The 22,160-nt window shown below is 41.1% G+C and overlaps 1 protein-coding gene across 1 annotated transcript in view; it reads right to left on the reverse strand.

Moving 5' to 3' along the window:
* The window catches only part of LOC126176372 (protein glass-like), a 109,609-nt gene that overhangs the window by 78,030 nt on the left and 9,419 nt on the right, over nt 1–22,160 (reverse strand). Inside the window, exon 2 of the mRNA XM_049923528.1 lies at nt 4,758–4,918. Coding sequence (XP_049779485.1) covers nt 4,758–4,918 — 161 coding nt within the window. The remainder of the gene's footprint in view (nt 1–4,757; nt 4,919–22,160) is intronic.

Here is a 22,160-nt window from a genome sequence, read left to right on the forward strand (position 1 = left end):
CGTATCTGTCCTAAGACCATTCTTCAAACTGGACATGACCTGCGTTTTTTCCAGTTGCTAGATACCCTCGTTCCTCAAGCGATCTAACTTCTGACAGAAGGGAAGCACCTTCTTTCGCATAACATTTGTAATTTCTTACAGCTATCTCGTCTGATCCTGACGCCCTTACACTACTAAGGGAATTTTGTTGCTTTTCTAGATAGAGCAATAAATATCTATTTGAATAATTTTTAAAGGTAGTTGTTGCAATTCTAGGACAAGAAAGGTAACAGATTATGACGCATCCTTTACAAAAATATTAGAAATGGAAAGCAGTGAATTATCTACCGATTAATAGAAGAATTTACCAGTTAAAAGAAGAGAGAAACATAAGAGACATCCCGTTATTTAGACTAAAATGATATCAGCATCACAATACGCTGTTGGTGTTTCGTCCTTTTAAGAATCAAATTCATTAGTCAGGATACAAATTTGATAGCAAAAAGTGTAAGAATTCATTTAGCGCTTTTAAATGATAAACTGTATATATATATATATATATATATATATATATATATATATATATATATATAGCTTCAGAAAAAACGTCAAAGGAGCTACTGAAGACAGAATTGGCAGATGACATCTTTTTCTCGTTGGAAGAATAATTTTCTGACTGTATTGTTGATCAATGTACTTCCAGTACTAGTTTTCACCGAAAATCAGAAGGTAGACGTTATAATAAGCGTACTATTATGACTGATATTAGGTAAGCATTAACACACGAAGCTACAGGATTTTGTCAGCATGGAAATTACAAAAATGAATAAAAAGGAAGCAGCGTTGTATCACTGTTAGAAAAGCGAAAACAATATTCGTGAGGTGAAGACTTCTTCGCGTCGAAAATCAGTTAACAGAACATTAAACAGTGATTAGAATCTATAAGAGGAGCAGAGCATGTTACATAATGCTTTACAGAAAGAATTCGGGGGTGGTAGTACTGATTTCTTGTAGGAGACGGTAGTCTAAATCATTATGCGGATACTTTTCTCGACAGAACAAGAGGGCTGGACAGAATATCGATCAGAAGTGAAATCTCTTTACAAAAGATTGGCATTTTTAAGATAGAACAATAATTTTCTTTTACCACGATTATTGGAGTTAGATTTTACTTTTGATCTCAATAAGCAATCCTCTAGTGACAAATTTTCTGTCTTAAACATAAACAGTTCGTACCTTTAACATGTAACTTGAAGTTCAGATGTTTACAAATTACAAACGCCACCTCGTAGTTGTAGACAGCCAGCATTCTGAGCAGAAATAAACTCATATAGAAGTTCGGAAAATACTACTGAAAACCACTCGCAATATTTTTCTTTCTTAATTTACTGCTGGAGTTATTGTCAGACTATTGAAGTCAAAGCACAAGATATTATCTAACTTACTGATGGAAAGCGACTGGTACCGATTCATTCTCTCATGTGTTACATTGTACTTCCCCTGCTTCATTCTTAAGCTCTTATTTATAATATATTATCGCATTTCTCTTTTGTCTCTTGCACTTTATTATCCGTTAGCTTTTACTATCATACTTGGTAGTAATATTTGTCACGCTATTCGTGAATATTCTCCGTCGCAAAAGGAACATTACGAAATGGATCGTATATAGCAACGCTAGTGCCTTAAAATTTTTTTAATTACTTCTCTCCATTCTTTGAAGGAAAATTTCACCTAATTTGATAAAAATGAATGTTCCACGAAACTTCATCCGTATTATTCGTTGATTTCCACCTTACAGGGACACCATCGAGAGTGAATAATTATTGTAAGCGACTGACATCTGTGCTAAACGAACTCTCTGAGCTCATCAACATACAACTTTTGCACGTAAAAAATGGTACTTTTAATGTTTTCCGAGATTGTTGTAAATGATATGCTAGAAATTATTAATCTTAACGTCTCTACCTTCAAATTACCAGGTAACACTCAAATGTCTCGCGATTAAGAGCTATTACAGACTAGTAATATTACATGTTACTTCATTTCTCTCTTGTCTCTTGCGCTGTTGCGTATTAGACCTTCAACGTATTTAACAGTAGAGGGGTTTTAATATACCACTCATAAATTCGTGTTTCATTTTTGATACAAAACTGTAAAAGGAAGACTGAAAACGTTTTTAGTAATGGAGTCAGAACACGACAAGACCTCACCAGACATAGTATAGTTATGTTTGAAGTAGTATACCCTGCATTGTTGCAACTCTCCGGATAAAGCATAGAAGAAACTACAGCTTAACAAGTTTAACAATGTCAACTGAATTATAATTGGCTTTAGTTATGAAACCTGTTGAATAAAGAACAGGTATCTTCCGTTCTTTTAGGTCTGTATATTTTAGGACCTTCTCTCTATAGTGTTCACGCGATTCAGCATTTCCTCTTAAGCACAAATCATATGATGGGGTGTATGTACTGCGTTTAAAGAGTCAGACATGAGATGCTTTTGAAAAGCATCAACTTTTTATGGTTATACTTCTCCTTTGTAATGAATGTAATTGTTTCATAATAACTAGTATTAAATGCTACAAAAAGATGTTAAAATACAACGTTAACTCAGTTTTAATTGTCAATGTCAGTAAGAGTCACGATTATTTCACGGGAAAGACACTGTGTTATAGCACATGGTGTTCAGTGCTTCGACTTTCAGTACATCTCATCACCTCCCTGAAGAACTATTCACTGATTATTTCCTTGTCTTGTCATACTGTATTATCAAATTGCAATTTTTTTGAATAACTTAAAAATCTCTTTTGTGTAACCTACGTAATGATATTACTCACGGTGCTATTCGTTCCACGATTATTATAATATTTCACCTCTTTCTGTAAGAACTTATGTCAGAAATAGGCAAAAAATATTCTGAACAGCTGTATAGTTTGACAGTAAACCACACAGATAGCTACACTGACAAAAGGAATGGACAGTGAACTGAACCCTGCCAGCATATCCCTTTTTATGACACCTTTACAGGCTGTAAATTAATTTTCTGCTCTTTTCCATTATCCGACAACTGATTGTCTACTAGACACTGGTATTCAGTCGGGATGAAGATTTTACTGATTTTATTTACTAATTCAATGGTGTTGCAAATTGTGAAAGTGTACAGAAGGTCCAAACAACCACTGAAAATTTTAAAAAAGAAAGATGGCATAGAAAATGAACGACGTTCCGCGAAAAACTGTAACTGTAGTATTATTTACTTATTTTTATATGAAACACGATCACAAAATATACCAAAATATACCCGGTTACAGCCCTACCCTGTCATTCTTCAGGTTCTATACTTCATCGGCGGCATTTGGCAAGCAAGGTGTTCACACCATTGTTTGTCGTGAATTGTTCACAAAATGCCGCTGATGTTCAGGATCTGAAGGTAGTTAACACAGGGCCGAAACCATTTATAATTGTGATTATAATATGTGACTGTGACTAAAATATAAATAAAAGCCTCACTCAGGATATCTAACACTGTTGCTTATGTGTGACACCGTTTATAAACATTAAAGTGATACCTTACATGTAACAATAAGTAAATGACGAACGACCTACTTTGAAACTGTATGACTGTAGTACCATAATATCTTTCAACTTTATACTATTTGACAGACTGTTCTAAACTATCCCGTCTGCACATGTGTTCACATATGGTTGAAGTACGAATAGCTGTTATGTGTGGTTTGTGGATACCTATTCCAAGGTATCGTTTCTCGTTGCTTGTTGTTTTACGTGGATTCTTATTATCTATTATACTACTTTTCTCGCACCTGCAGTTACTCCATTCGTATAATATTTTAGTTTGTGTCTGTAAAGGGCATTGCGATATATAACTGTGTACGGCATGTGGCTTCTGTTTTACAGTACTTATAAAGATGAAGTTCCCAAGTCCATTGTAAGTAATCATACTATAATTTAGTGAAAACTCTTCATCCCATGCAGTTGCAAAGACTTTTATATTTCGACTTCCATTTAATTGTGGTGAGCTATTAGGTTTGTAGGTGTACTTGTGAATGAGCTCACGCTCGAAACTAGGCCCCAGTGATTAACAAAATACGCATTTAAACCAGCCTCCTGGAAACAATCTTGTTTTTCAAGTTTATAGAATCAGTGGTGCGCGCCCAGAAGGAAGCAAAGGATCATTGTATTCTGAAATCCTCAGTTCAGCATGTCTTCACAAGAAAAGGATAAATTGCGATTTATACTGATGAAACTTTCCTAGAGTTCCACTGCGAAACACGTTATGTGAAATGACAATTACCTGTTATCGTTCAGTAGATGGCCTAAACTAAAGCCTTTGGAAACACTCGTAAAGCTTAGTTGCAGCCACTCCAGACAGATTCGAATTAACATCTGTTTGTTGACAAGGGAGAAGAACTTTCTGTTTTATAAATAGCAATGAAAGAGTCCAAAATTTTCCCTCTGTATCTTAATTTTGCAACTTAAGCATAAATATAGTGAGATTCAAATTATCAGTTACTGAAGGGCGACTTTTGGTGTAAATATTGTTGCAGGACACTTCCAGTAAAGGATGTAACGTGCCTTACTTGAGGGTGGTTATGATTCACCGAGCCAGGTACGAGATGATAGCCCGTATTTCATCCCTAAACACCTCTGTAGCGTCCTTAAAGATCTTATTGCCTGCTACTAAAGTGGTTTAGCTGCAAGCCACAAAAAAAGTATAGTTGGTTGAGATCTGCGCTAGGGACAGTAGAGCGGGGTACTCACTTGTAGGCGGCGGGGCTGAACGGCAGCAGACTGGGCAGCGGGTCGAGGTCGAGCGCGGGCAGCGAGAAGGAGCCCATGTCGTCGAGCCCCCAGGCCGCCGCCTCCGACAGGCCGAACTGCGGGTTGTTGGGCACGTAGCAGCCGTCCATCGCGCCGGCCCTCTGCGCAACCACACGCACACATGTACACACAGCACCGCTTCCGGGCCGCCATCTCGCAGACTGCGAGGCGACCCCTCCTCTTCAGACATGATTCTCCATTTGAAAAATATTTTAGCCAGTGAAGTATTTTCCTTGGCTCGGAAGCATAGTAATAACAGGCCAATACTTTTTTAATGAAATAATTGCCGCCTTTTAACTCTAAGGTTTTATTGTTTATTTGGTTCACTATCCTGATTTTGTCTCTAGAGCCAATTTCAAGTGCAAAGGTGAAAGAAAGACAGTAAATACCCGGCATGTCTGAATGTTATATCGCCGTCTAAATATTGCAACACATTTTTGGAAAAATACGAATCACATGATTGGTATCTGTGTTAACATATGTGATGCAATATTTCTACGACGAAGTGTCATGCAGACATTTCGAGTGTTTACTGCCTTGCTTTCACCCCTGAAACTGGCTCTACAGCCGAAATCACGATAGTGAGCTAGATGAATGATCAAAACTTACAGTTAAATGGTGGAAATGACTTCATTAAAAACATTGTAGCCAGTGATCAATTCGCAACGAATACGTTTCATAACTGAAGGTAAAGTAATCTGGTTTATAAGGCCACCTCGTGCTCCTCTTCAAATTTCTTCTTCAACAGTAAACGTTTTGACCTATCTGCTGAGATCTTCTTCAAGACTCTTCTGGAAACAACGGTAAGTTCCAGCAGATGGCTCAAAATGTCGACAAATAAAGAAGAAATTTGATGTATCAACGTGATGCGGCCTTTCAACCCAGAATATTTTACCTTCAATCACACGACCACGGAAGCCTCGCGATTTACATTAATGGTTGATACTTGTAACCACTAATATCAACAGCGTATAAAACGCTTGTTTAGCTCTGTGACAAAATGATTTGCTCGTCTTTACAACCGATTTCATTTCGGTTTAATAATAATTTGATACAGCATCTGTGGAATATTATTGCAGTTCTATACTAGATCATGTCCTTTTATAAGTGGTTCCTATCAGCTCCTCTACTCTTCATTTATACATTAACAATAGAATTTTTAAATTTCAGAACAGGAATCATAGTGACAGGGGTTCAAGTACCGTTGTCCGTAGACGACATATCGTTTAAAATGGAAACGAGCAACGAGAGGTAGTCATCACGTACTAATTATCATACCGAAAACACAAATTATGAAATTAATTCTGAATGTACGTCCTGGTACGTGTCTGCAGTCCAGCTACACACTGAAATTCACGCAGCACGGTACCGTAGCATACCGGTATAGAAGTCAAACCGAAATAGTGCATCTAATCTCTACTTTATCTATGAGCACACTGGAATCGCTCTGCCCACTAAGCACTCCATCATACGCTACGTGATCAAAAGTATCCTGACTCCTGGCTGAGAATGACGTACAAGTTCGTGGCGCGCTCCATAGGTAATGGTGGAATTCAGTACGGTGTTGTCCCACCCTTCGCTTTGAACACAACTTCCACTCTCGCAAGCATACGTACAGTCAGGTGCTGGAAGGTTTCTTGGGGAATGGCGGCGCATTCTTCATGAAGTCGGTGAGGCCTCGCACGAAGTCGACGTTCCAAAACACACCAAAGGTGCTCTATAGGATTCAGCTCAGGACTCTGTGCAGGCCAGTCCATTACATGGATATTATTGTCGTGTAACTACTAAAAGGTATCAGATAGATTATATAATGGTAAGACAGAGATTTAGGAACCAGGTTTTAAATTGTAAGACATTTCCAGGGGCAGATGTGGACTCTGACCACAATCTATTGGTTATGACCTGTAGATTAAAACTGAAGAAACTGCAAAAAGGTGGGAATTTAAGGAGATGGGACCTGGATAAACTGAAAGAACCAGAGGTTGTACAGAGTTTCAGGGAGAGCATAAGGGAACAATTGACAGGAATGGGGGAAAGAAATACAGTAGAAGAAGAATGGGTAGCTTTGAGGGATGAAGTAGTGAAGGCAGCAGAGGATCAAATAGGTAAAAAGACGAGGGCTAGTAGAAATCCTTGGGTAACAGAAGAAATATTGAATTTAATTGATGAAAGGAGAAAATATAAAAATGCAGTAAATGAACCAGGCAAAAAGGAATACAAACGTCTCAAAAATGAGATCGACAGGAAGTGCAAAATGGCTAAGCAGGGATTGCTAGAGGACAAATGTAAGGATGTAGAGGCTTATCTCACTAGGGGTAGGATAGATACTGCCTACAGGAAAATTAAAGAGACCTTTGGAGATAAGAGAACCACTTGCATGAACATCAAGAGCTCAGATGGAAACCCAGTTCTAAGCAAAGAAGGGAAAGCAGAAAGGTGGAAGGAGTATATAGAGGGTCTATACAAGGGCGATGTACTTGAGGACAATATTATGAAAATGGAAGAGGATGTAGATGAAGATGAAATGGGAGATACGATACTGTGTGAAGAGTTTGACAGAGCACTGAAAGACCTGAGTCGAAACAAGGCCCCCGGAGTAGACAACATTCCATTGGAACTACTGACGGCCTTGGGAGAGCCAGTCCTGACAAAACTCTACCATCTGGTGAGCAAGATGTATGAAACAGGCGAAATACCCTCAGACTTCAGGAAGAATATAATAATTCCAATCCCAAAGAAAGCAGGTGTTGACAGATGTGAAAATTACCGAACAATCAGTTTAATAAGCCACAGCTGCAAAATACTAACACGAATTCTTTACAGACGAATGGAAAAACTAGTAGAAGCCGACCTCGGGGAAGATCAGTTTGGATTCCGTAGAAATACTGGAACACGTGAGGCAATACTGACCTTACGACCTATCTTAGAAGAAAGATTAAGGAAAGGGAAACCTACGTTTCTAGCATTTGTAGACTTAGAGAAAGCTTTTGACAATGTTGACTGGAATACTCTCTTTCAAATTCTAAAGGTGGCAGGGGTAAAGTACAGGGAGCGAAAGGCTATTTACAATTTGTACAGAAACCAGATGGCAGTTATAAGAGTCGAGGGACATGAAAGGGAAGCAGTGGTTGGGAAGGGAGTGAGACAGGGTTGTAGCCTCTCCCCGATGTTATTCAATCTGTATATTGAGCAAGCAGTAAAGGAAACAAAAGAAAAATTCGGAGTAGGTATTAAAATCCATGGAGAAGAAATAAAAACGTTGAGGTTCGCCGATGACATTGTAATTCTGTCAGAGACAGCAAAGGACTTGGAAGAGCAGTTGAACGGAATGGACAGTTTCTTGAAGGGAGGATATAAGACGAACATCAACAAAAGCAAAACGAGGATAATGGGATGTAGTCGAATTAATTCGGGTGATGTTGAGGGTATTAGATTAGGAAATGAGACACTTAAAGTAGTAAAGGAGTTTTGCTATTTGGGGAGCAAGATAACTGATGATGGTCGAAGTAGAGAGGATATAAAATGTAGACTGGCAATGGCAAGGAAAGCGTTTCTGAAGAAGAGAAATTTGTTAACATCGAGTATAGATTTAAGCGTCAGGAAGTCATTTCTGAAAGTATTTGTATGGAGTGTAGCCATGTATGGAAGTGAAACATGGACGATAAATAGTTTGGACAAGAAGAGAATAGAAGCTTTCGAAATGTGGTGCTATAGAAGAATGCTGAAGATTAGATGGGTAGATCACATAACAAATGAGGAGGTACTGAATAGGATTGGGGAGAAGAGGAGTTTATGGCACAACTTGACCAGAAGAAGGGATCGGTTGGTAGGACATGTTCTGAGGCATCAAGGGATCACCAATTTAGTATTGGAGGGCAGCGTGGAGGGTAAAAATCGTAGGGGGAGACCAAGAGATGAATACACTAAGCAAATTCAGAAGGATGTAGGTTGCAGTAGGTACTGGGAGATGAAGAAGCTTGCACAGGATAGAGTTGCATGGAGAGCTGCATCAAACCAGTCTCAGGACTGAAGACCACAACAACAACAACTACTACTACTCCGCCACAGGCCGTACATTATGAACAGGTGCTCGATCGTGTTGAAAGATGCAATCACCATATCCGAATTGCTCTTCAAACGTGGGGAGTAAAAAGGTGCTTAAAACATCAATGTAGGCCTTTGCTGTGGTAGTGCACGCAAAACAACAAGTGGTGCAAGCCCCTTCCATGGAAATCACGACCATACCATAACACCACCGCCTACGAACTTTACTGTTGGCACTACACACGTTGGCAGATAACGTTCACCGGCCATTCGCCATACCCACACTCTGCCATCGGATGGCCACATTGTGTACCGTGATTCGCCACTCCACACAACGTTTTTCCACTGTTCTATCGTCCGATGTTTAAGCTTCTTACACCAAGCGAGGCGTCATTTGACATTTACCGGCGTGATGTGTGGCTTATGAGCAGCCGCTCCACCATGAAATCCAAGTTTTCTGACCTCCCGCCTAACTGTCATAGTGCTTGCAGTGGATCCTGATGCAGTTTGGAATTCCTGTGTGATGGTCTGGATAGATGTCTTCCTGTTACACATCACGACCCTCTTCAATTGTCGGCGGTCTCTGTCAGTCAACAGACGAGGTCAGCCTGTACGCTTTTGTGCTGTACGTGTCCCTTCGGAAACAATGGAGTGTGGAAACCTCACGTACGGACGCATGACACAAGTGACACCCAGTCACCTGACCACGTTCGAAGTCCGTGAGTTTTGCAGAGCGCCCCATTCTGCTCTCTCACGATGTATAATGACTACTGAGGTCGCTAATATGGAATACCTGACAGTAGGTGGTAGCACAAAGCACCTAATATGAAAAACATATGTTTTTGGGGGTGTCCGGATACTTTTGATCACATAGTGTATGACGGCGCATATTGTCTACACACTTCCACGAACTCACCTTGCATTGTTGATGAGTTATTCCTCTTCAAATGCAGAAAACAAATTGTTGCTCGAAACTGCATCTTTTCAACGTGCTGCACCATTTTGTTTTGATACTTCCAACGGCAAGCTATGGTATTGTGACGTAGGAATTTCAACACGTACTAGCATTGCAAACGTATACCCGAACTCAAACAAAAAAATAATAATTTCGTACCTTTGTTTTTTCTTGGTGATAATGAAAACATTACGATTATATCTTGCTAAACTTACAGCAACTGTTAAACGGAGAGGAAATCTACTTTCCACGTTATTTGCGTTAAGGAGTTACGAAGGAAAAAAAGAACTGCAGACATAGAGAAAGAACAATTACGAATAACATCAAAACTGAGGAACAACCTGGGAAATAAATGTACAAATCATGTCCTATTGGAAAAAGCTAAACATCAGAAGCATTATTACACAAATGAAAGTTTTCATGAGCGGGCGATGTTTTCAGATGTTGGATACTGACATTGAAAAACTGAAAAAGACGTTTATCGGTTCGTCTGGATCGCCAAGTTATGATAAAATATTGAGCGGTTATAAACCATGAAAAGTACGAACTGTGAAAATTTGAAACGTTATGCTGTAGAATGATGTTAAGAATTAAGGGCAGAAAAGACACCTGTCACTGGATGAGACAGTAAATTTTAAAAGGTAAGGAGACTGGAATATGTCAAGAAAAAACTCAAAGATTAAAGATGCGACAGATATGTAGATATGAGAAAATAGATAAACACAGACGATGTCACTCCCGTCAGAAATGTTAGCTTATAAAACAGGTGCCAAAATAGTGCTGTAACGAAGGAAAAGGAGAGGTAATGATAACTGGTTGTCCAAATGGCCTAGCACAAACAATAGCTGCAGTCTAAAATAATCGTCTGAAATAATCACTTAAAATATGTTTTGTTAAAACTAAAAGAAAAACAACGGTAAAATAAGTAAAGCATCTTATCTGTTAGAGAAATACACGTTAGACTGCTAACAAAAAACAATAAACAGTAACAATTCGCTTAGCCTATCAGTTTAAAAGGAAAAAAATTATATGTTAAATAATATAATTTTTGGCAATTTGCTGATTTTTGCAATCCTGCAGTAAATAACGAAACAGCATATTACTTGCATCACAGACAGAATACTTAGACGTTACATTAGAAATTATGCGTCAGACTTACCCAGTATTGTATTCTCACATATTACCTCTAATATTTCAGAATTGTACCTAGGTAATTTTTTGTGTATTTTCGTTTATTACACCTTCTATGACAAAAACAGTGCTCTATATAAATTAATACCGGTAAGTATTGTCCACTACACACTTACGCGTTGTCACGGGATCTTTTTCGAATTCTCTCCACCAAAGACATAAGTGATGAAAGTTTTACAAGATTAAATCTGAAATTAGCATTCGCAAGGGACTGTTTAATGGCGGATATCGACTACAATTTCCTATCGGAAGCAAATTATAGTACTTCCACGCAGAGCATACGATATAAAAGAACATGCAACAACGAAATCTATATTTTAACGGGTGTCAACTAAATTTCGGTTTCAGTGTTTAGTAAATCATTATCTTGCAGATATTTTCTAAAGCCTCTGGTGTGGTGTTCTACTGTACGGTATTATGATTGGTACTGATAGGTGAAGTAACTCATACAAAAAAAAAAAAAAACATCGCTGCGCATCCGGCTGCGCAACGCGTAGGCCATAAAAAGGATTATATGAAAACGTATGTAATCAGTTTCGACTGACGCAACAAACAGCTTATAGTTCACAATATTATTTCCTCGCTCCCTCATGGTTTGGTTGCTTCCTAATATATACCTTTCAGAGCTACGGTAGAGTATTTGGGTGCCACGACCTAGAGTTGCTACAAAGGTTAATAATGTAACATTCTTAGCGACTAGTCTCAGTGGTATATAACGTGGAAGAAACAATGGAAAGGGGAAGAAACAAAAGAAACGTAAACTAAACTCTAGAAAAAAGCTTTGTATGGATAGGAGTATATATGTGCTGCTATCCATACAAACATTTCCAAAGCTACTTTCGAACATATGTATATGATGTGTATGGGTCACAATCATTCCTTAATAGCCCTCGTAGCAACATATTTCGTACTAAATCCGTAGAACAATCAGCAGATTTCGATATTCAAAAATAGTGCACAACCTAATTGATACGGAAACAAAGACATAGTCTTCACAAACTGCGGCGACAACTGGCGATACCGTTATTAGTGTTCTTATTGCTTTCGTGTAGATATTCAAATAATGTTGCTCAAAGTACACCGTATTTATAAAGAAAAATACCCAGTATTCATCAGGCACAGTAGAAACATTGCTAAAGCATCAGTTAACGGTTGACAATTCTAGTTTTTAGTGCCAGTGATAAGGGACACATCTGCTCAGTCTTGTTCGAGAAGGCATGCTATTCTTTCTGCGGCCCCAGTGAAGCTATAGGAGTTATCTGGTGAAATACTGGTCGCGTTTAGAAACATTATTTGGCAATTAATCTGAAACTTATATTTCACGAATCCATAGGATAAGTGCCTCAGGTGTTATTTTATCGAAATGTTCACTCCCTCCCAAGATTATATCAAACGTAAAGAGACATATTGGATTTAAAGAGGCTATGTTACGGTGTAGTTACTAACCTTATATTTGGATATCAAACGCATATCTGTAGATTGTGATCGAGGGAACACAGAAGGCAACTGAAGTGGTGAAACCGTGCGCGGCAGAGCACTAGGATCAGATCTGCTGCAAAGGCAAACGGGCAGCTTTTTGATTCGTTATTAGAGTGAGGGCCAGGGAGTTGGCGGGAAGGGGGGCGGAAGGGTGGTCGAGGGAGCGGCGTCTACCCAGGGCGGCTAATTGGTGCTGCCACAGGTTGCACGCCGACGGCCGACAGGGGCTTCTTATTAATTATTTGAGCGCATGGTACGCCGCTTGGTGGGCTTCTCCCGGGAGATTCCGTGCTGGACGGATCCTCCGACCTGCATCTGGACGAGCGAGGGGTCCACGGGTGGCTGTGCGCCTGGCGTGTAGGCACCCCTGCAATCCATTCGTTGCTCCTCAGGAAACCACATCTGAGCGATAAATCGCTCGCGTCTGTCACTTGCAATCGGTAGCTCGCTTCGAGCACACCAGAAACGAGCGATTTACCAAGCAATTTCTAACTTTCTAGCCAAGCAACTTATGCTTTTACGACCGGTATTTACGTCCTTGGAGATTGTTGTTATAATGTGATTAGGCCCCTACTCTACGAGGTAGTCTCTTTAAGCTGGAGCTATCATCAGGGGCTATCAAGATACCACATTTTTTATCTTAAACAAGCTCAGCATACCCGTAACGGCGCAACTGTCGCGTCGAGAAATCATACCCAACCAGCCTAAGATGGAAACATCACCAACTTCACCCCATATTTCCATGGGAAAAAAAATGCACTAGCAAGACACCAGTCCCGCCCGATATCGATCCCTCCCGAAAATTTAAGCCATGATTCAAATGTACACAGTTATGACCTCCTGAAAGTACAGATTTTGAATTTTCTCGCGCACCAGTTATCAGTCTCTGCGCTCCGCTATAACTACCTAATGCCAAGGCTCTAAGCACTGTACCTAAAGTGACAATCATAACCCTCTCATTCGTGGGATTTTGAAGGCTAGGGAAGAAAACGTGGGAGGTGGATACATCAGCACAATTTGTTTTAAAAAATCTTGTTCGAGAACATTCAAGTTATTCTATTCGAAAAACAGCAGCATGAGAAAGTAGTGTATATAAACATCACGCACATATACGTTCAAAATATTTTAACAATATTCTAGTATTTTTATTCTACAACTATATATACGCCTTAAAATTATAGTGAATAAACGTAAGCAACGGAAAAATTGATATGAAATAAAGTTAATAGTTTTCCATTTGCAATTTAATCATGTCAATCACGCTGAAGAATAGCGCTTCACGTGCAGCTGGATCTCTTCGCCTATTTATCTGCAGCATATTACATTTTTTTATGTTCACGGTCAGCTACCAGTCCGCACAACGATGATCGATCCTACGCAAGTATTCCTGCATCTCTCTTCACCCTTCTGGCTTTGGCGCTTCCTCCAATGAGCAGTATTATTGAAAAGCCTGTTCAAGTTTCTTACGTGATCCAATCGCTCATTTACAGACGTTGTAAATAGTAATGGCCCTATAAGACTGCCATGGAGTACTCCAGAAGTTGCCTTAACACCTATGATTGACAACCAGAGTAGTAACAATATTCAGCACAAACCACTCAACAAAAAATTTCCGACTATGCGTCGTTGTGTTGTATCATTACAACTGAACGCCATGGTTACAAGTAAGAAACTTTTTGTTGAAACTGAAAATGATCTCGAAATATTATGCTCGGATATATAAACAACAATAGTCTCAATCTTCCAAACGATTTGATAAGTTACAGTCAATGAAAATTTGGAAAGGAAAATAACGATAATACTGTGAGGTCAATAAAATCGAAACTTATGTTCGGAAGGCTCTTCTTTCCATCAGATGAGAATTCATAGCAACTAACAAAAGACAGAAAATCATAAAAGCATTCCAAAATTTTTTCCAATATTTGTGTACCTTGAGAGATGAATAAAAAATTATATACCATAGTTAATACAAGAAATACTGACCTACAGTACGTTACGCTAGATGAGGTGATTGAAACAACGAGAAATATAAAGAAAATGAAGACGGGTCAGAGTTGATAGCTATTCAACAGAATTTTAAAATAAGAGACAAGTTCAATAGAACCTTTCGTAATTGTTTACTGAACTTCGGTCGTAAATAAAACATCAGAACTGAAAAAGGTATATTCTATTTCTCAAGAAAGGAGTCAGACGAGACGTACAAAACGTAGACAACTGTCTGACTCTTTTTCTTAATACATAAAGGTATTCGTTAAGATTACCAGCAACTGCGTAGTAAAAACGATTGACTTTTAGTGAATTGATAGTGTAAAGGGAAACTGGTATGTCAGTGTTACTACTTTTATTAGATTTCATCACGTTAGTGAGAAATTCATTAGTGCAAGGAGATTCCGTACCAACAAAACTCTTCTCGACAAGCCAATAAGATGTCCAGATTCTCAAAAGACTGAATGTTCAATGGAACATATGTGAACCAACATTTGCTTTTCTGATGAGGCAGTACCTTTTGCTGCTAGGACAGGCGAACTTCACCAACTAATGGAAAAATACAGCTAGTTTTACTGTAGGCTTGACAGATATCTGTAGTACCCTCACAATAATGTAAAACCAACACTCTGAAAAACAATACAAATTAATAAAGAAGTTACAGAACTAGATGATTGGAAGTGCTATTTATTTTTGGTCTTGAGGCAGTTGAAGACAAAGCTTGGGTGGACAGCAAAAGCAACAAAAAGAAAAGCAGCAATTTTTTGGTACATTATAAAAAGTTTTCGGAACTATATGGGGCAGTCGAATGAAAACAATACAAGCGGAAAAAGTAAGTAAACTGTTTATAATTTCTAACTTAATTTCCATGACTGTTAGTACATTTATCCCACTGTGAGACACGACGATCAGTGCAGTCACGGAAAAATGTTTGCGTTTGCCTGCGTAGCATTGATCGTACCCAGGCGTGCATCTCTTCATATGAAGCAAATCGTGACCATAATTATCTTTCTTCGTGTCTTCAAAGATATGGAAATCGCCTACCGAGAAAAACTTCTGCAGCACAGTAGAAACAACCTTGGGAGCATGTGGGTGCACATTACCCTGCAAGACAATAAGGCCGTCCGTCAACATAACTGCTCGTTTGGACTTACTAGTGCGCACCTCAGTACATGGAGACAGAAAAAACTGAAGCGCAGAAAGTTTAAAATCAGTGTTTATTACCAGTTATGATTGTGAAAAGGGGACTTTTAATTTGGAAACACTAAAAAAAAAAAAAGAAAGAAAAAGAGAATTGCTGATAGATGGAGAGATACGTGGTGAAATTGCTGGGAGAAACAGGTAAACAAACAAATGAGTCAGGGAACAGACTGCAGTGATAGATGTGATTATGACTGGAGAGAAAAAAACTGCAGATGGGCGTGCTAGATGGAAAACGGATGGTACATGGCACACGAAAAGTTTTTCACTGTATTCCAGAAGATCCGAAAACACCAAGAGGACGGCCTAATGAATTTAAATATGCACTTAAATATACGGTAGTCACATCGATGTATACAGCAGAAGAACATAATATAGGTGGAAATTATGTGAATGACAATGAATGAGATTAACCAGATGTTAATACACAGGTGGAATGTTATAAGAGTGACTTTTTTAGTTAAACTGCAATATGTGAGCCGGCCGCGGTGGTCTAGCGGTTCAGGCGCTCAGTCCGGAACCGCGCGACTACTACGGTCGCAGCTTCGAATCCTGCCTCGGGCATGGATGTGTGTGATGTCCTTAGGTTAGTTAGGTTTAAGTAGTTCTAAGTTCTAGGGGACTGATGACCACAGATGTTAAATCCCATAGTGCTCAGAGCCATTTGAACCATTTGCAATATGTGAAGAGAGAGAGAGAGAGAGACATAGAAGGTGGACTTATTTGGGTTAGTGAATTGGTGTACCTGAAGACAGTGACAGGATCCTGAGAGTTCTGCCCAAATCGTTATACAGCATCGGCGACTACACGGTCTAGTCACATTAATGTTACCACAGCCTATGTTTAACGGCAAGTGCAACAACCACTCACAGATGGCAGGTGCCAGCACTAGCAGTGGAGGACATGTAAATCGTGTCCGGGAAATGTGGAACACAGTGCAGTCGTTGTCGTAATGCGCAAACTGAGCCATTTATCTGACGTCCAAAAGGACATAATCATTGGCTTTCAGGCCAAAGGTGGAAGCATTTCCGAAACGGCTAAATTTATAAACTGTTCGCGTGCCGCCGTGGTTACAGCAGACTAAGCATAGCGAAATGACACTGTTGAAATCCGCTGCCGAGCCAACGGTGGTGCACCACCCGCCATAGACAACAGAGGTGTACGACAGCTGTGATGATCTGTAAGGGCGAATAGACGGGCAACTGTTGAGCAACTGACTGTCCAGATGAATCAAGGGGCTACCAACAGTGTCTCCACAACGACCGTTCGTTGAATGTTGCTGCATATGGCCCTCCACAGCTGGTGCCTGCTTCATGTATCCAGGCTGTCAACGCCGAAACTGGATGACTACTAAATGGCGACGGATAGTCTTTACGGATGAATCACATGTTATGCTCCATCGGACAGATGTCCGTCTGGGCTGCAAAAGGTGGCTATTCAGGCGTACGACAAGAGATCACAATAACGTGAATGGACCGTGCAGAATCAGAGAATGATGTTTCATGAATACTAATCGCAGATACAAAATGTGTTGTGATGCTAACAAAAGGTCAGTTGACTTGAAGGAAATCAAAGCCAACGCCACTGTACGGTTGTACAGCATTTCATCACGAGAAGGTGGTGATAAAAAGATTATCATCTTATTCTCTTAAGGAAAAAGTAGAGTGGTTCGTAGAGAGTGTAGGCTTCTAGGCTACTAAAGTACCTTTTAACAAATCGTAGTAGACATCTTTCTGTAACTCCATAAATAAAGCTGAATAAATGGAAAAGACTGGAAAACACAAGAGGATAATGATCACTGCATTGGAACATCATGAAGGTGGCGTGTGACGAACGTAAATTGACACGAAGTGTATTATATATCTGGATAGAAAGTTCCGATGCAACCGCACTGAGTAAAAATAATGCTATCTGCAATGCCGATATACACTCCTGGAAATGGAAAAAAGAACACATTGACACCGGTGTGTCAGACCCACCATACTTGCTCCGGACACTGCGAGAGGGCTGTACAAGCAATGATCACACGCACGGCACAGCGGACACACCAGGAACCGCGGTGTTGGCCGTCGAATGGCGCTAGCTGCGCAGCATTTGTGCACCGCCGCCGTCAGTGTCAGCCAGTTTGCCGTGGCATACGGAGCTCCATCGCAGTCTTTAACACTGGTAGCCTGCCGCGACAGCGTGGACGTGAACCGTATGTGCAGTTGACGGACTTTGAGCGAGGGCGTATAGTGGGCATGCGGGAGGCCGGGTGGACGTACCGCCGAATTGCTCAACACGTGGGGCGTGAGATCTCCACAGTACATCGATGTTGTTGCCAGTGGTCGGCGGAAGGTGCACGTGCCCGTCGACCTGGGACCGGACCGCAGCGACGCACGGATGCACGCCAAGACCGTAGGATCCTACGCAGTGCCGTAGGGGACCGCACCGCCACTTCCCAGCAAATTAGGGACACTGTTGCTCCTGGGGTATCGGCGAGGACCATTCGCAACCGTCTCCATGAAGCTGGGCTACGGTCCCGCACACCGTTAGGCCGTCTTCCGCTCACGCCCCAACATCGTGCAGCCCGCCTCCAGTGGTGTCGCGACAGGCGTGAATGGAGGGACGAATGGAGACGTGTCGTCTTCAGCGACGAGAGTCGCTTCTGCCTTGGTGCCAATGATGGTCGTATGCGTGTTTGGCGCCGTGCAGGTGAGCGCCACAATCAGGACTGCATACGACCGAGGCACACAGGGCCAACACCCGGCATCATGGTATGGGGAGCGATCTCCTACACTGGCCGTACACCACTGGTGATCGTCGAGGGGACACTGAATAGTGCACGGTACATCTAAACCGTCATCGAACCCATCGTTCTACCATTCCTAGACCGGCAAGGGAACTTGCTGTTCCAACAGGACAATGCACGTCCGCATGTATCCCGTGCCACCCAACGTGTTCTAGAAGGTGTAAGTCAACTACCCTGGCCAACAAGATCTCCGGATCTGTCCCCCATTGAGCATGTTTGGGACTGGATGAAGCGTCGTCTCACGCGGTCTGCACGTCCAGCACGAACGCTGGTCCAACTGAGGCGCCAGGTGGAAATGGCATGGCAAGCCGTTCCACAGGACTACATCCAGCATCTCTACGATCGTCTCCATGGGAGAATAGCAGCCTGCATTGCTGCGAAAGGTGGATATACACTGTACTAGTGCCGACATTGTGCATGCTCTGTTGCCTGTGTCTATGTGCCTGTGGTTCTGTCAGTGTGATCATGTGATGTATCTGACCCCAGGAATGTGTCAATAAAGTTTCCCCTTCCTGGGACAATGAATTCACGGTGTACTTATTTCAATTTCCAGGAGTGTATGTGAAAAGGTTAGAAAGCTGTTTTCTCATCCAGAAATTGATTTGAATGTGTTTGTAAGAAGAGCATTGTACGCCCAGTATAGAAACGAGAAACGGGTACCAGCATATGTCGGAATTTGACAGTGCAGGATCTAGGCCTGTCGAGACTGTGGTTTACTCTTCTGCAATGTTTCTGCTTGTGTGCCGAAAACTGGCACGCACGATTCATCAGCCACTATGGTTGAAGAACTCTGGAAAAGAAATTAAGCAACGTGAAATGACGTAACCGTATCTGTCATCGACGCCCATTTCAAGTCGATGTCAAGTCAGGCCAGAGGCATTTTTGAAGCCAGAGATGCCACAGGCAACGGTCTTTCCCACTTTCGGTAGACAGCCAGCGCTGGTTTGCATCTGGCCAACTGCATGACTTCCACTGACGCTCCTGCTTCTTGTCCAGCAAACTACACCAGCGGATACTAGTAAAAAAACCGGCAACTATACAGACTTCAGAACTTCTAGAAATACGCGCAATTAATTTAAACATCAATCGATTTTTGTGCATCTGTCTTAGAATATTCTCCACTGTAGTACACTCATGATTGTATGGCAATAATAATACAAATTTGTTTACGCGTGGCTTCAAACGATGTATTCAATGCGCTAGTAAGTTTCGTTATGATGAATATGCATTCTCAGTAGTGTCTAAGTCTACAGCGGTGGCATGCTGCGATAAAATCTTCTAGGTTTACTTCGAATAAAACACTCGAGCTTCCGATAGCTGTCATCGCTATCGTCACCACAAATTAAAATCACTGACAGAGCACTCATCTTTTTTTATCGTCGATATCATTGATATCCAGTGCTTATTTGATTTCTTACTTGCATTATTTTATATCAGTGGAATAGCTCTTTATTTTGGAAGGTATACAGATGAGACGTATATGACATAAAAATTTTATAAAGGAAAATTCTACCATAGTAAATATAGGAAAGCATTACTGTAATTATCGTAACACTACCAAATAAGAGAGGCGTAACAAACGAGACCGTTTTCTGAAGATGATCAGAATTATACAAAAGCGTTCATATTCAAGCATAAAACTAATGTGAACACGACTGTATTGAAAGTTATTTTACATTGAGGTGACAAAAGTCATGCGCTACCTCCCAGCATCTTGTCGGACCTCCTTTTGCCCGCGCAATGCGGCAATCGACGTCACTTGTCGTTTGAGGTCCCCTGCAGAATTACCGAGCGATGCTGCCTCTATAGTCGTCCATAACTGCAAAGTGTTGCCGATGCATGATTTTACGCACGAAATAAGCTCTCGATTACGTCCCTTAAATGTCAGATTCGATTCATATTGAGAGATCTGGGGGCCCAAACCATTCGCTCCAACTGTCCACGACGTTCTTCAAAATAATCGCGAACAACTATTGCGCGGTGACATGGTGCGTCGTTGTTTGGGGACATGAATGTCATGAATGGCTGCAAATGGAGCAGCCGGACATAACCATTTCCAGTCAGCGACTGGTTCATTTGGACCAGAAGACCCAGTCGACTCCACTTAAACATAGCCAACACCATTATGGTGCCACCACCAGGTTTCACAGTGCCTTGTTGATAACCTGGGTCCATGACTTCGTGGGGTCTGGTCACACTCCAACCCTACCATCATCTCTTAACACCGTCACTGGGACTCATCTGACCAGGTTACCGTTTTCCAGTACTCTAGGGCCCAACCGATATGGTCACTCCGGCCGGAGTGGCCGTGCGGTTCTAGGCGCTAGAGTCTGGAACCGAGCGACCGCTACGGTCGCAGGTTCGAATCCTGCCTCGGGCATGGATGTGTGTGACGTCTTTAGGTTAGTTAGGTTTAATTAGTTCTAAGATCTAGGCGACTGATGACCTCAGAAGTTAAGTCGCATAGTGCTAAGAGCCATTTTGATATGGTCACGAGACCAGGGAACGCTGTTAGGAAAGACACTCGCTTCGGTCTTCTGCTGCCCACTAACGCCAAATTTCGTCTCACTGTCCTAAAGGATACGTTTTTCAAACGTTCCACATTGATTTCTACGGTTATTTCATTCAATGTTGCTTGTCTGTTAACACTGACAACTCAAACGCCTCTGCACTCGGTCGTTGAGTGAAGGCCGTCGGCAAGTGTATTATCCGTAGTGACAGGCAATTCCTGAAATTTGGCGTTCTTGGCATGCTCTTGACACTATAGATCTCGGAATACTGAATTTCCTAACGATTTCCGAAATGTAATCTCACATTCCGCATTCAAAGAGTGTAATTCCGGCACGTCCTGCGACCGTAATAAATATACCTATTCAAAAAAGCAGATAAAAATTCACTTGAGAATCTCCACTCAGTCCAGATTAACAATGTAAGTGTAGACCAGATGTGGCTTGAATTCAAAGAAATAGTATCGACAGCGGTTGAGAGATACATATCAAATATATTAACAAACGACGGAGCTGATCCCCCATGGTACACAAAATGGGTCAGAAGACTGTTGCAGAAACAACGGAAAAAGCACGCCTAATTTAAACAATGCAAAATCTCCAAAATTCACGTTCTTTCACAGAAGCTCGAAATTTGGCGCGGACTTCAATGCGAGATGCCTATAATAGTTTCCACAAGGAAGCTGTGTCTCGATACCTGGCACAAAATCCAAAGAGATTCTGCCATACGTAAAGTATGCGAGTGGCAAGATACAATCACTGCTTTCTGTCCGCGATAGCAATAAAAATACTATCGCAACAATGCTGCCAAAGCAGATTTACTAAGCACAGCTTTCCGAAATTCCTTCACCAAAGAAGACGGAGGAAATATTCCAGAATTCGAATAAAGAACAGCTGCCGCCATGAGTAACTCAGAAGCAGATATTTCCGGAGTAGTGAAGCAACTTAAATCACTTAATAAAAGCAAGTCTTCTGGTCCAGATTGTATTCCAATTAGATTCCTCTCAGCGTATGCTGATTCAATAGCTCCATATTTAACAATCATATACAACCACTCGCTCGACGAAAGATCCGTACCGAAAGACTGGAATGCTGCGCAAGTCACGCAAATATTCAAGAAAGATCGTCGGAGTAATCCACTAAGTTACAGGCCCGTATCATTAACGTCGATATGGAGCAGAATGTTACAT

The sequence above is a fragment of the Schistocerca cancellata genome, chromosome 3 (assembly GCF_023864275.1).
Source record: "Schistocerca cancellata isolate TAMUIC-IGC-003103 chromosome 3, iqSchCanc2.1, whole genome shotgun sequence".
In the NCBI taxonomy this organism is placed as follows: Eukaryota; Metazoa; Arthropoda; class Insecta; order Orthoptera; family Acrididae; genus Schistocerca; species Schistocerca cancellata.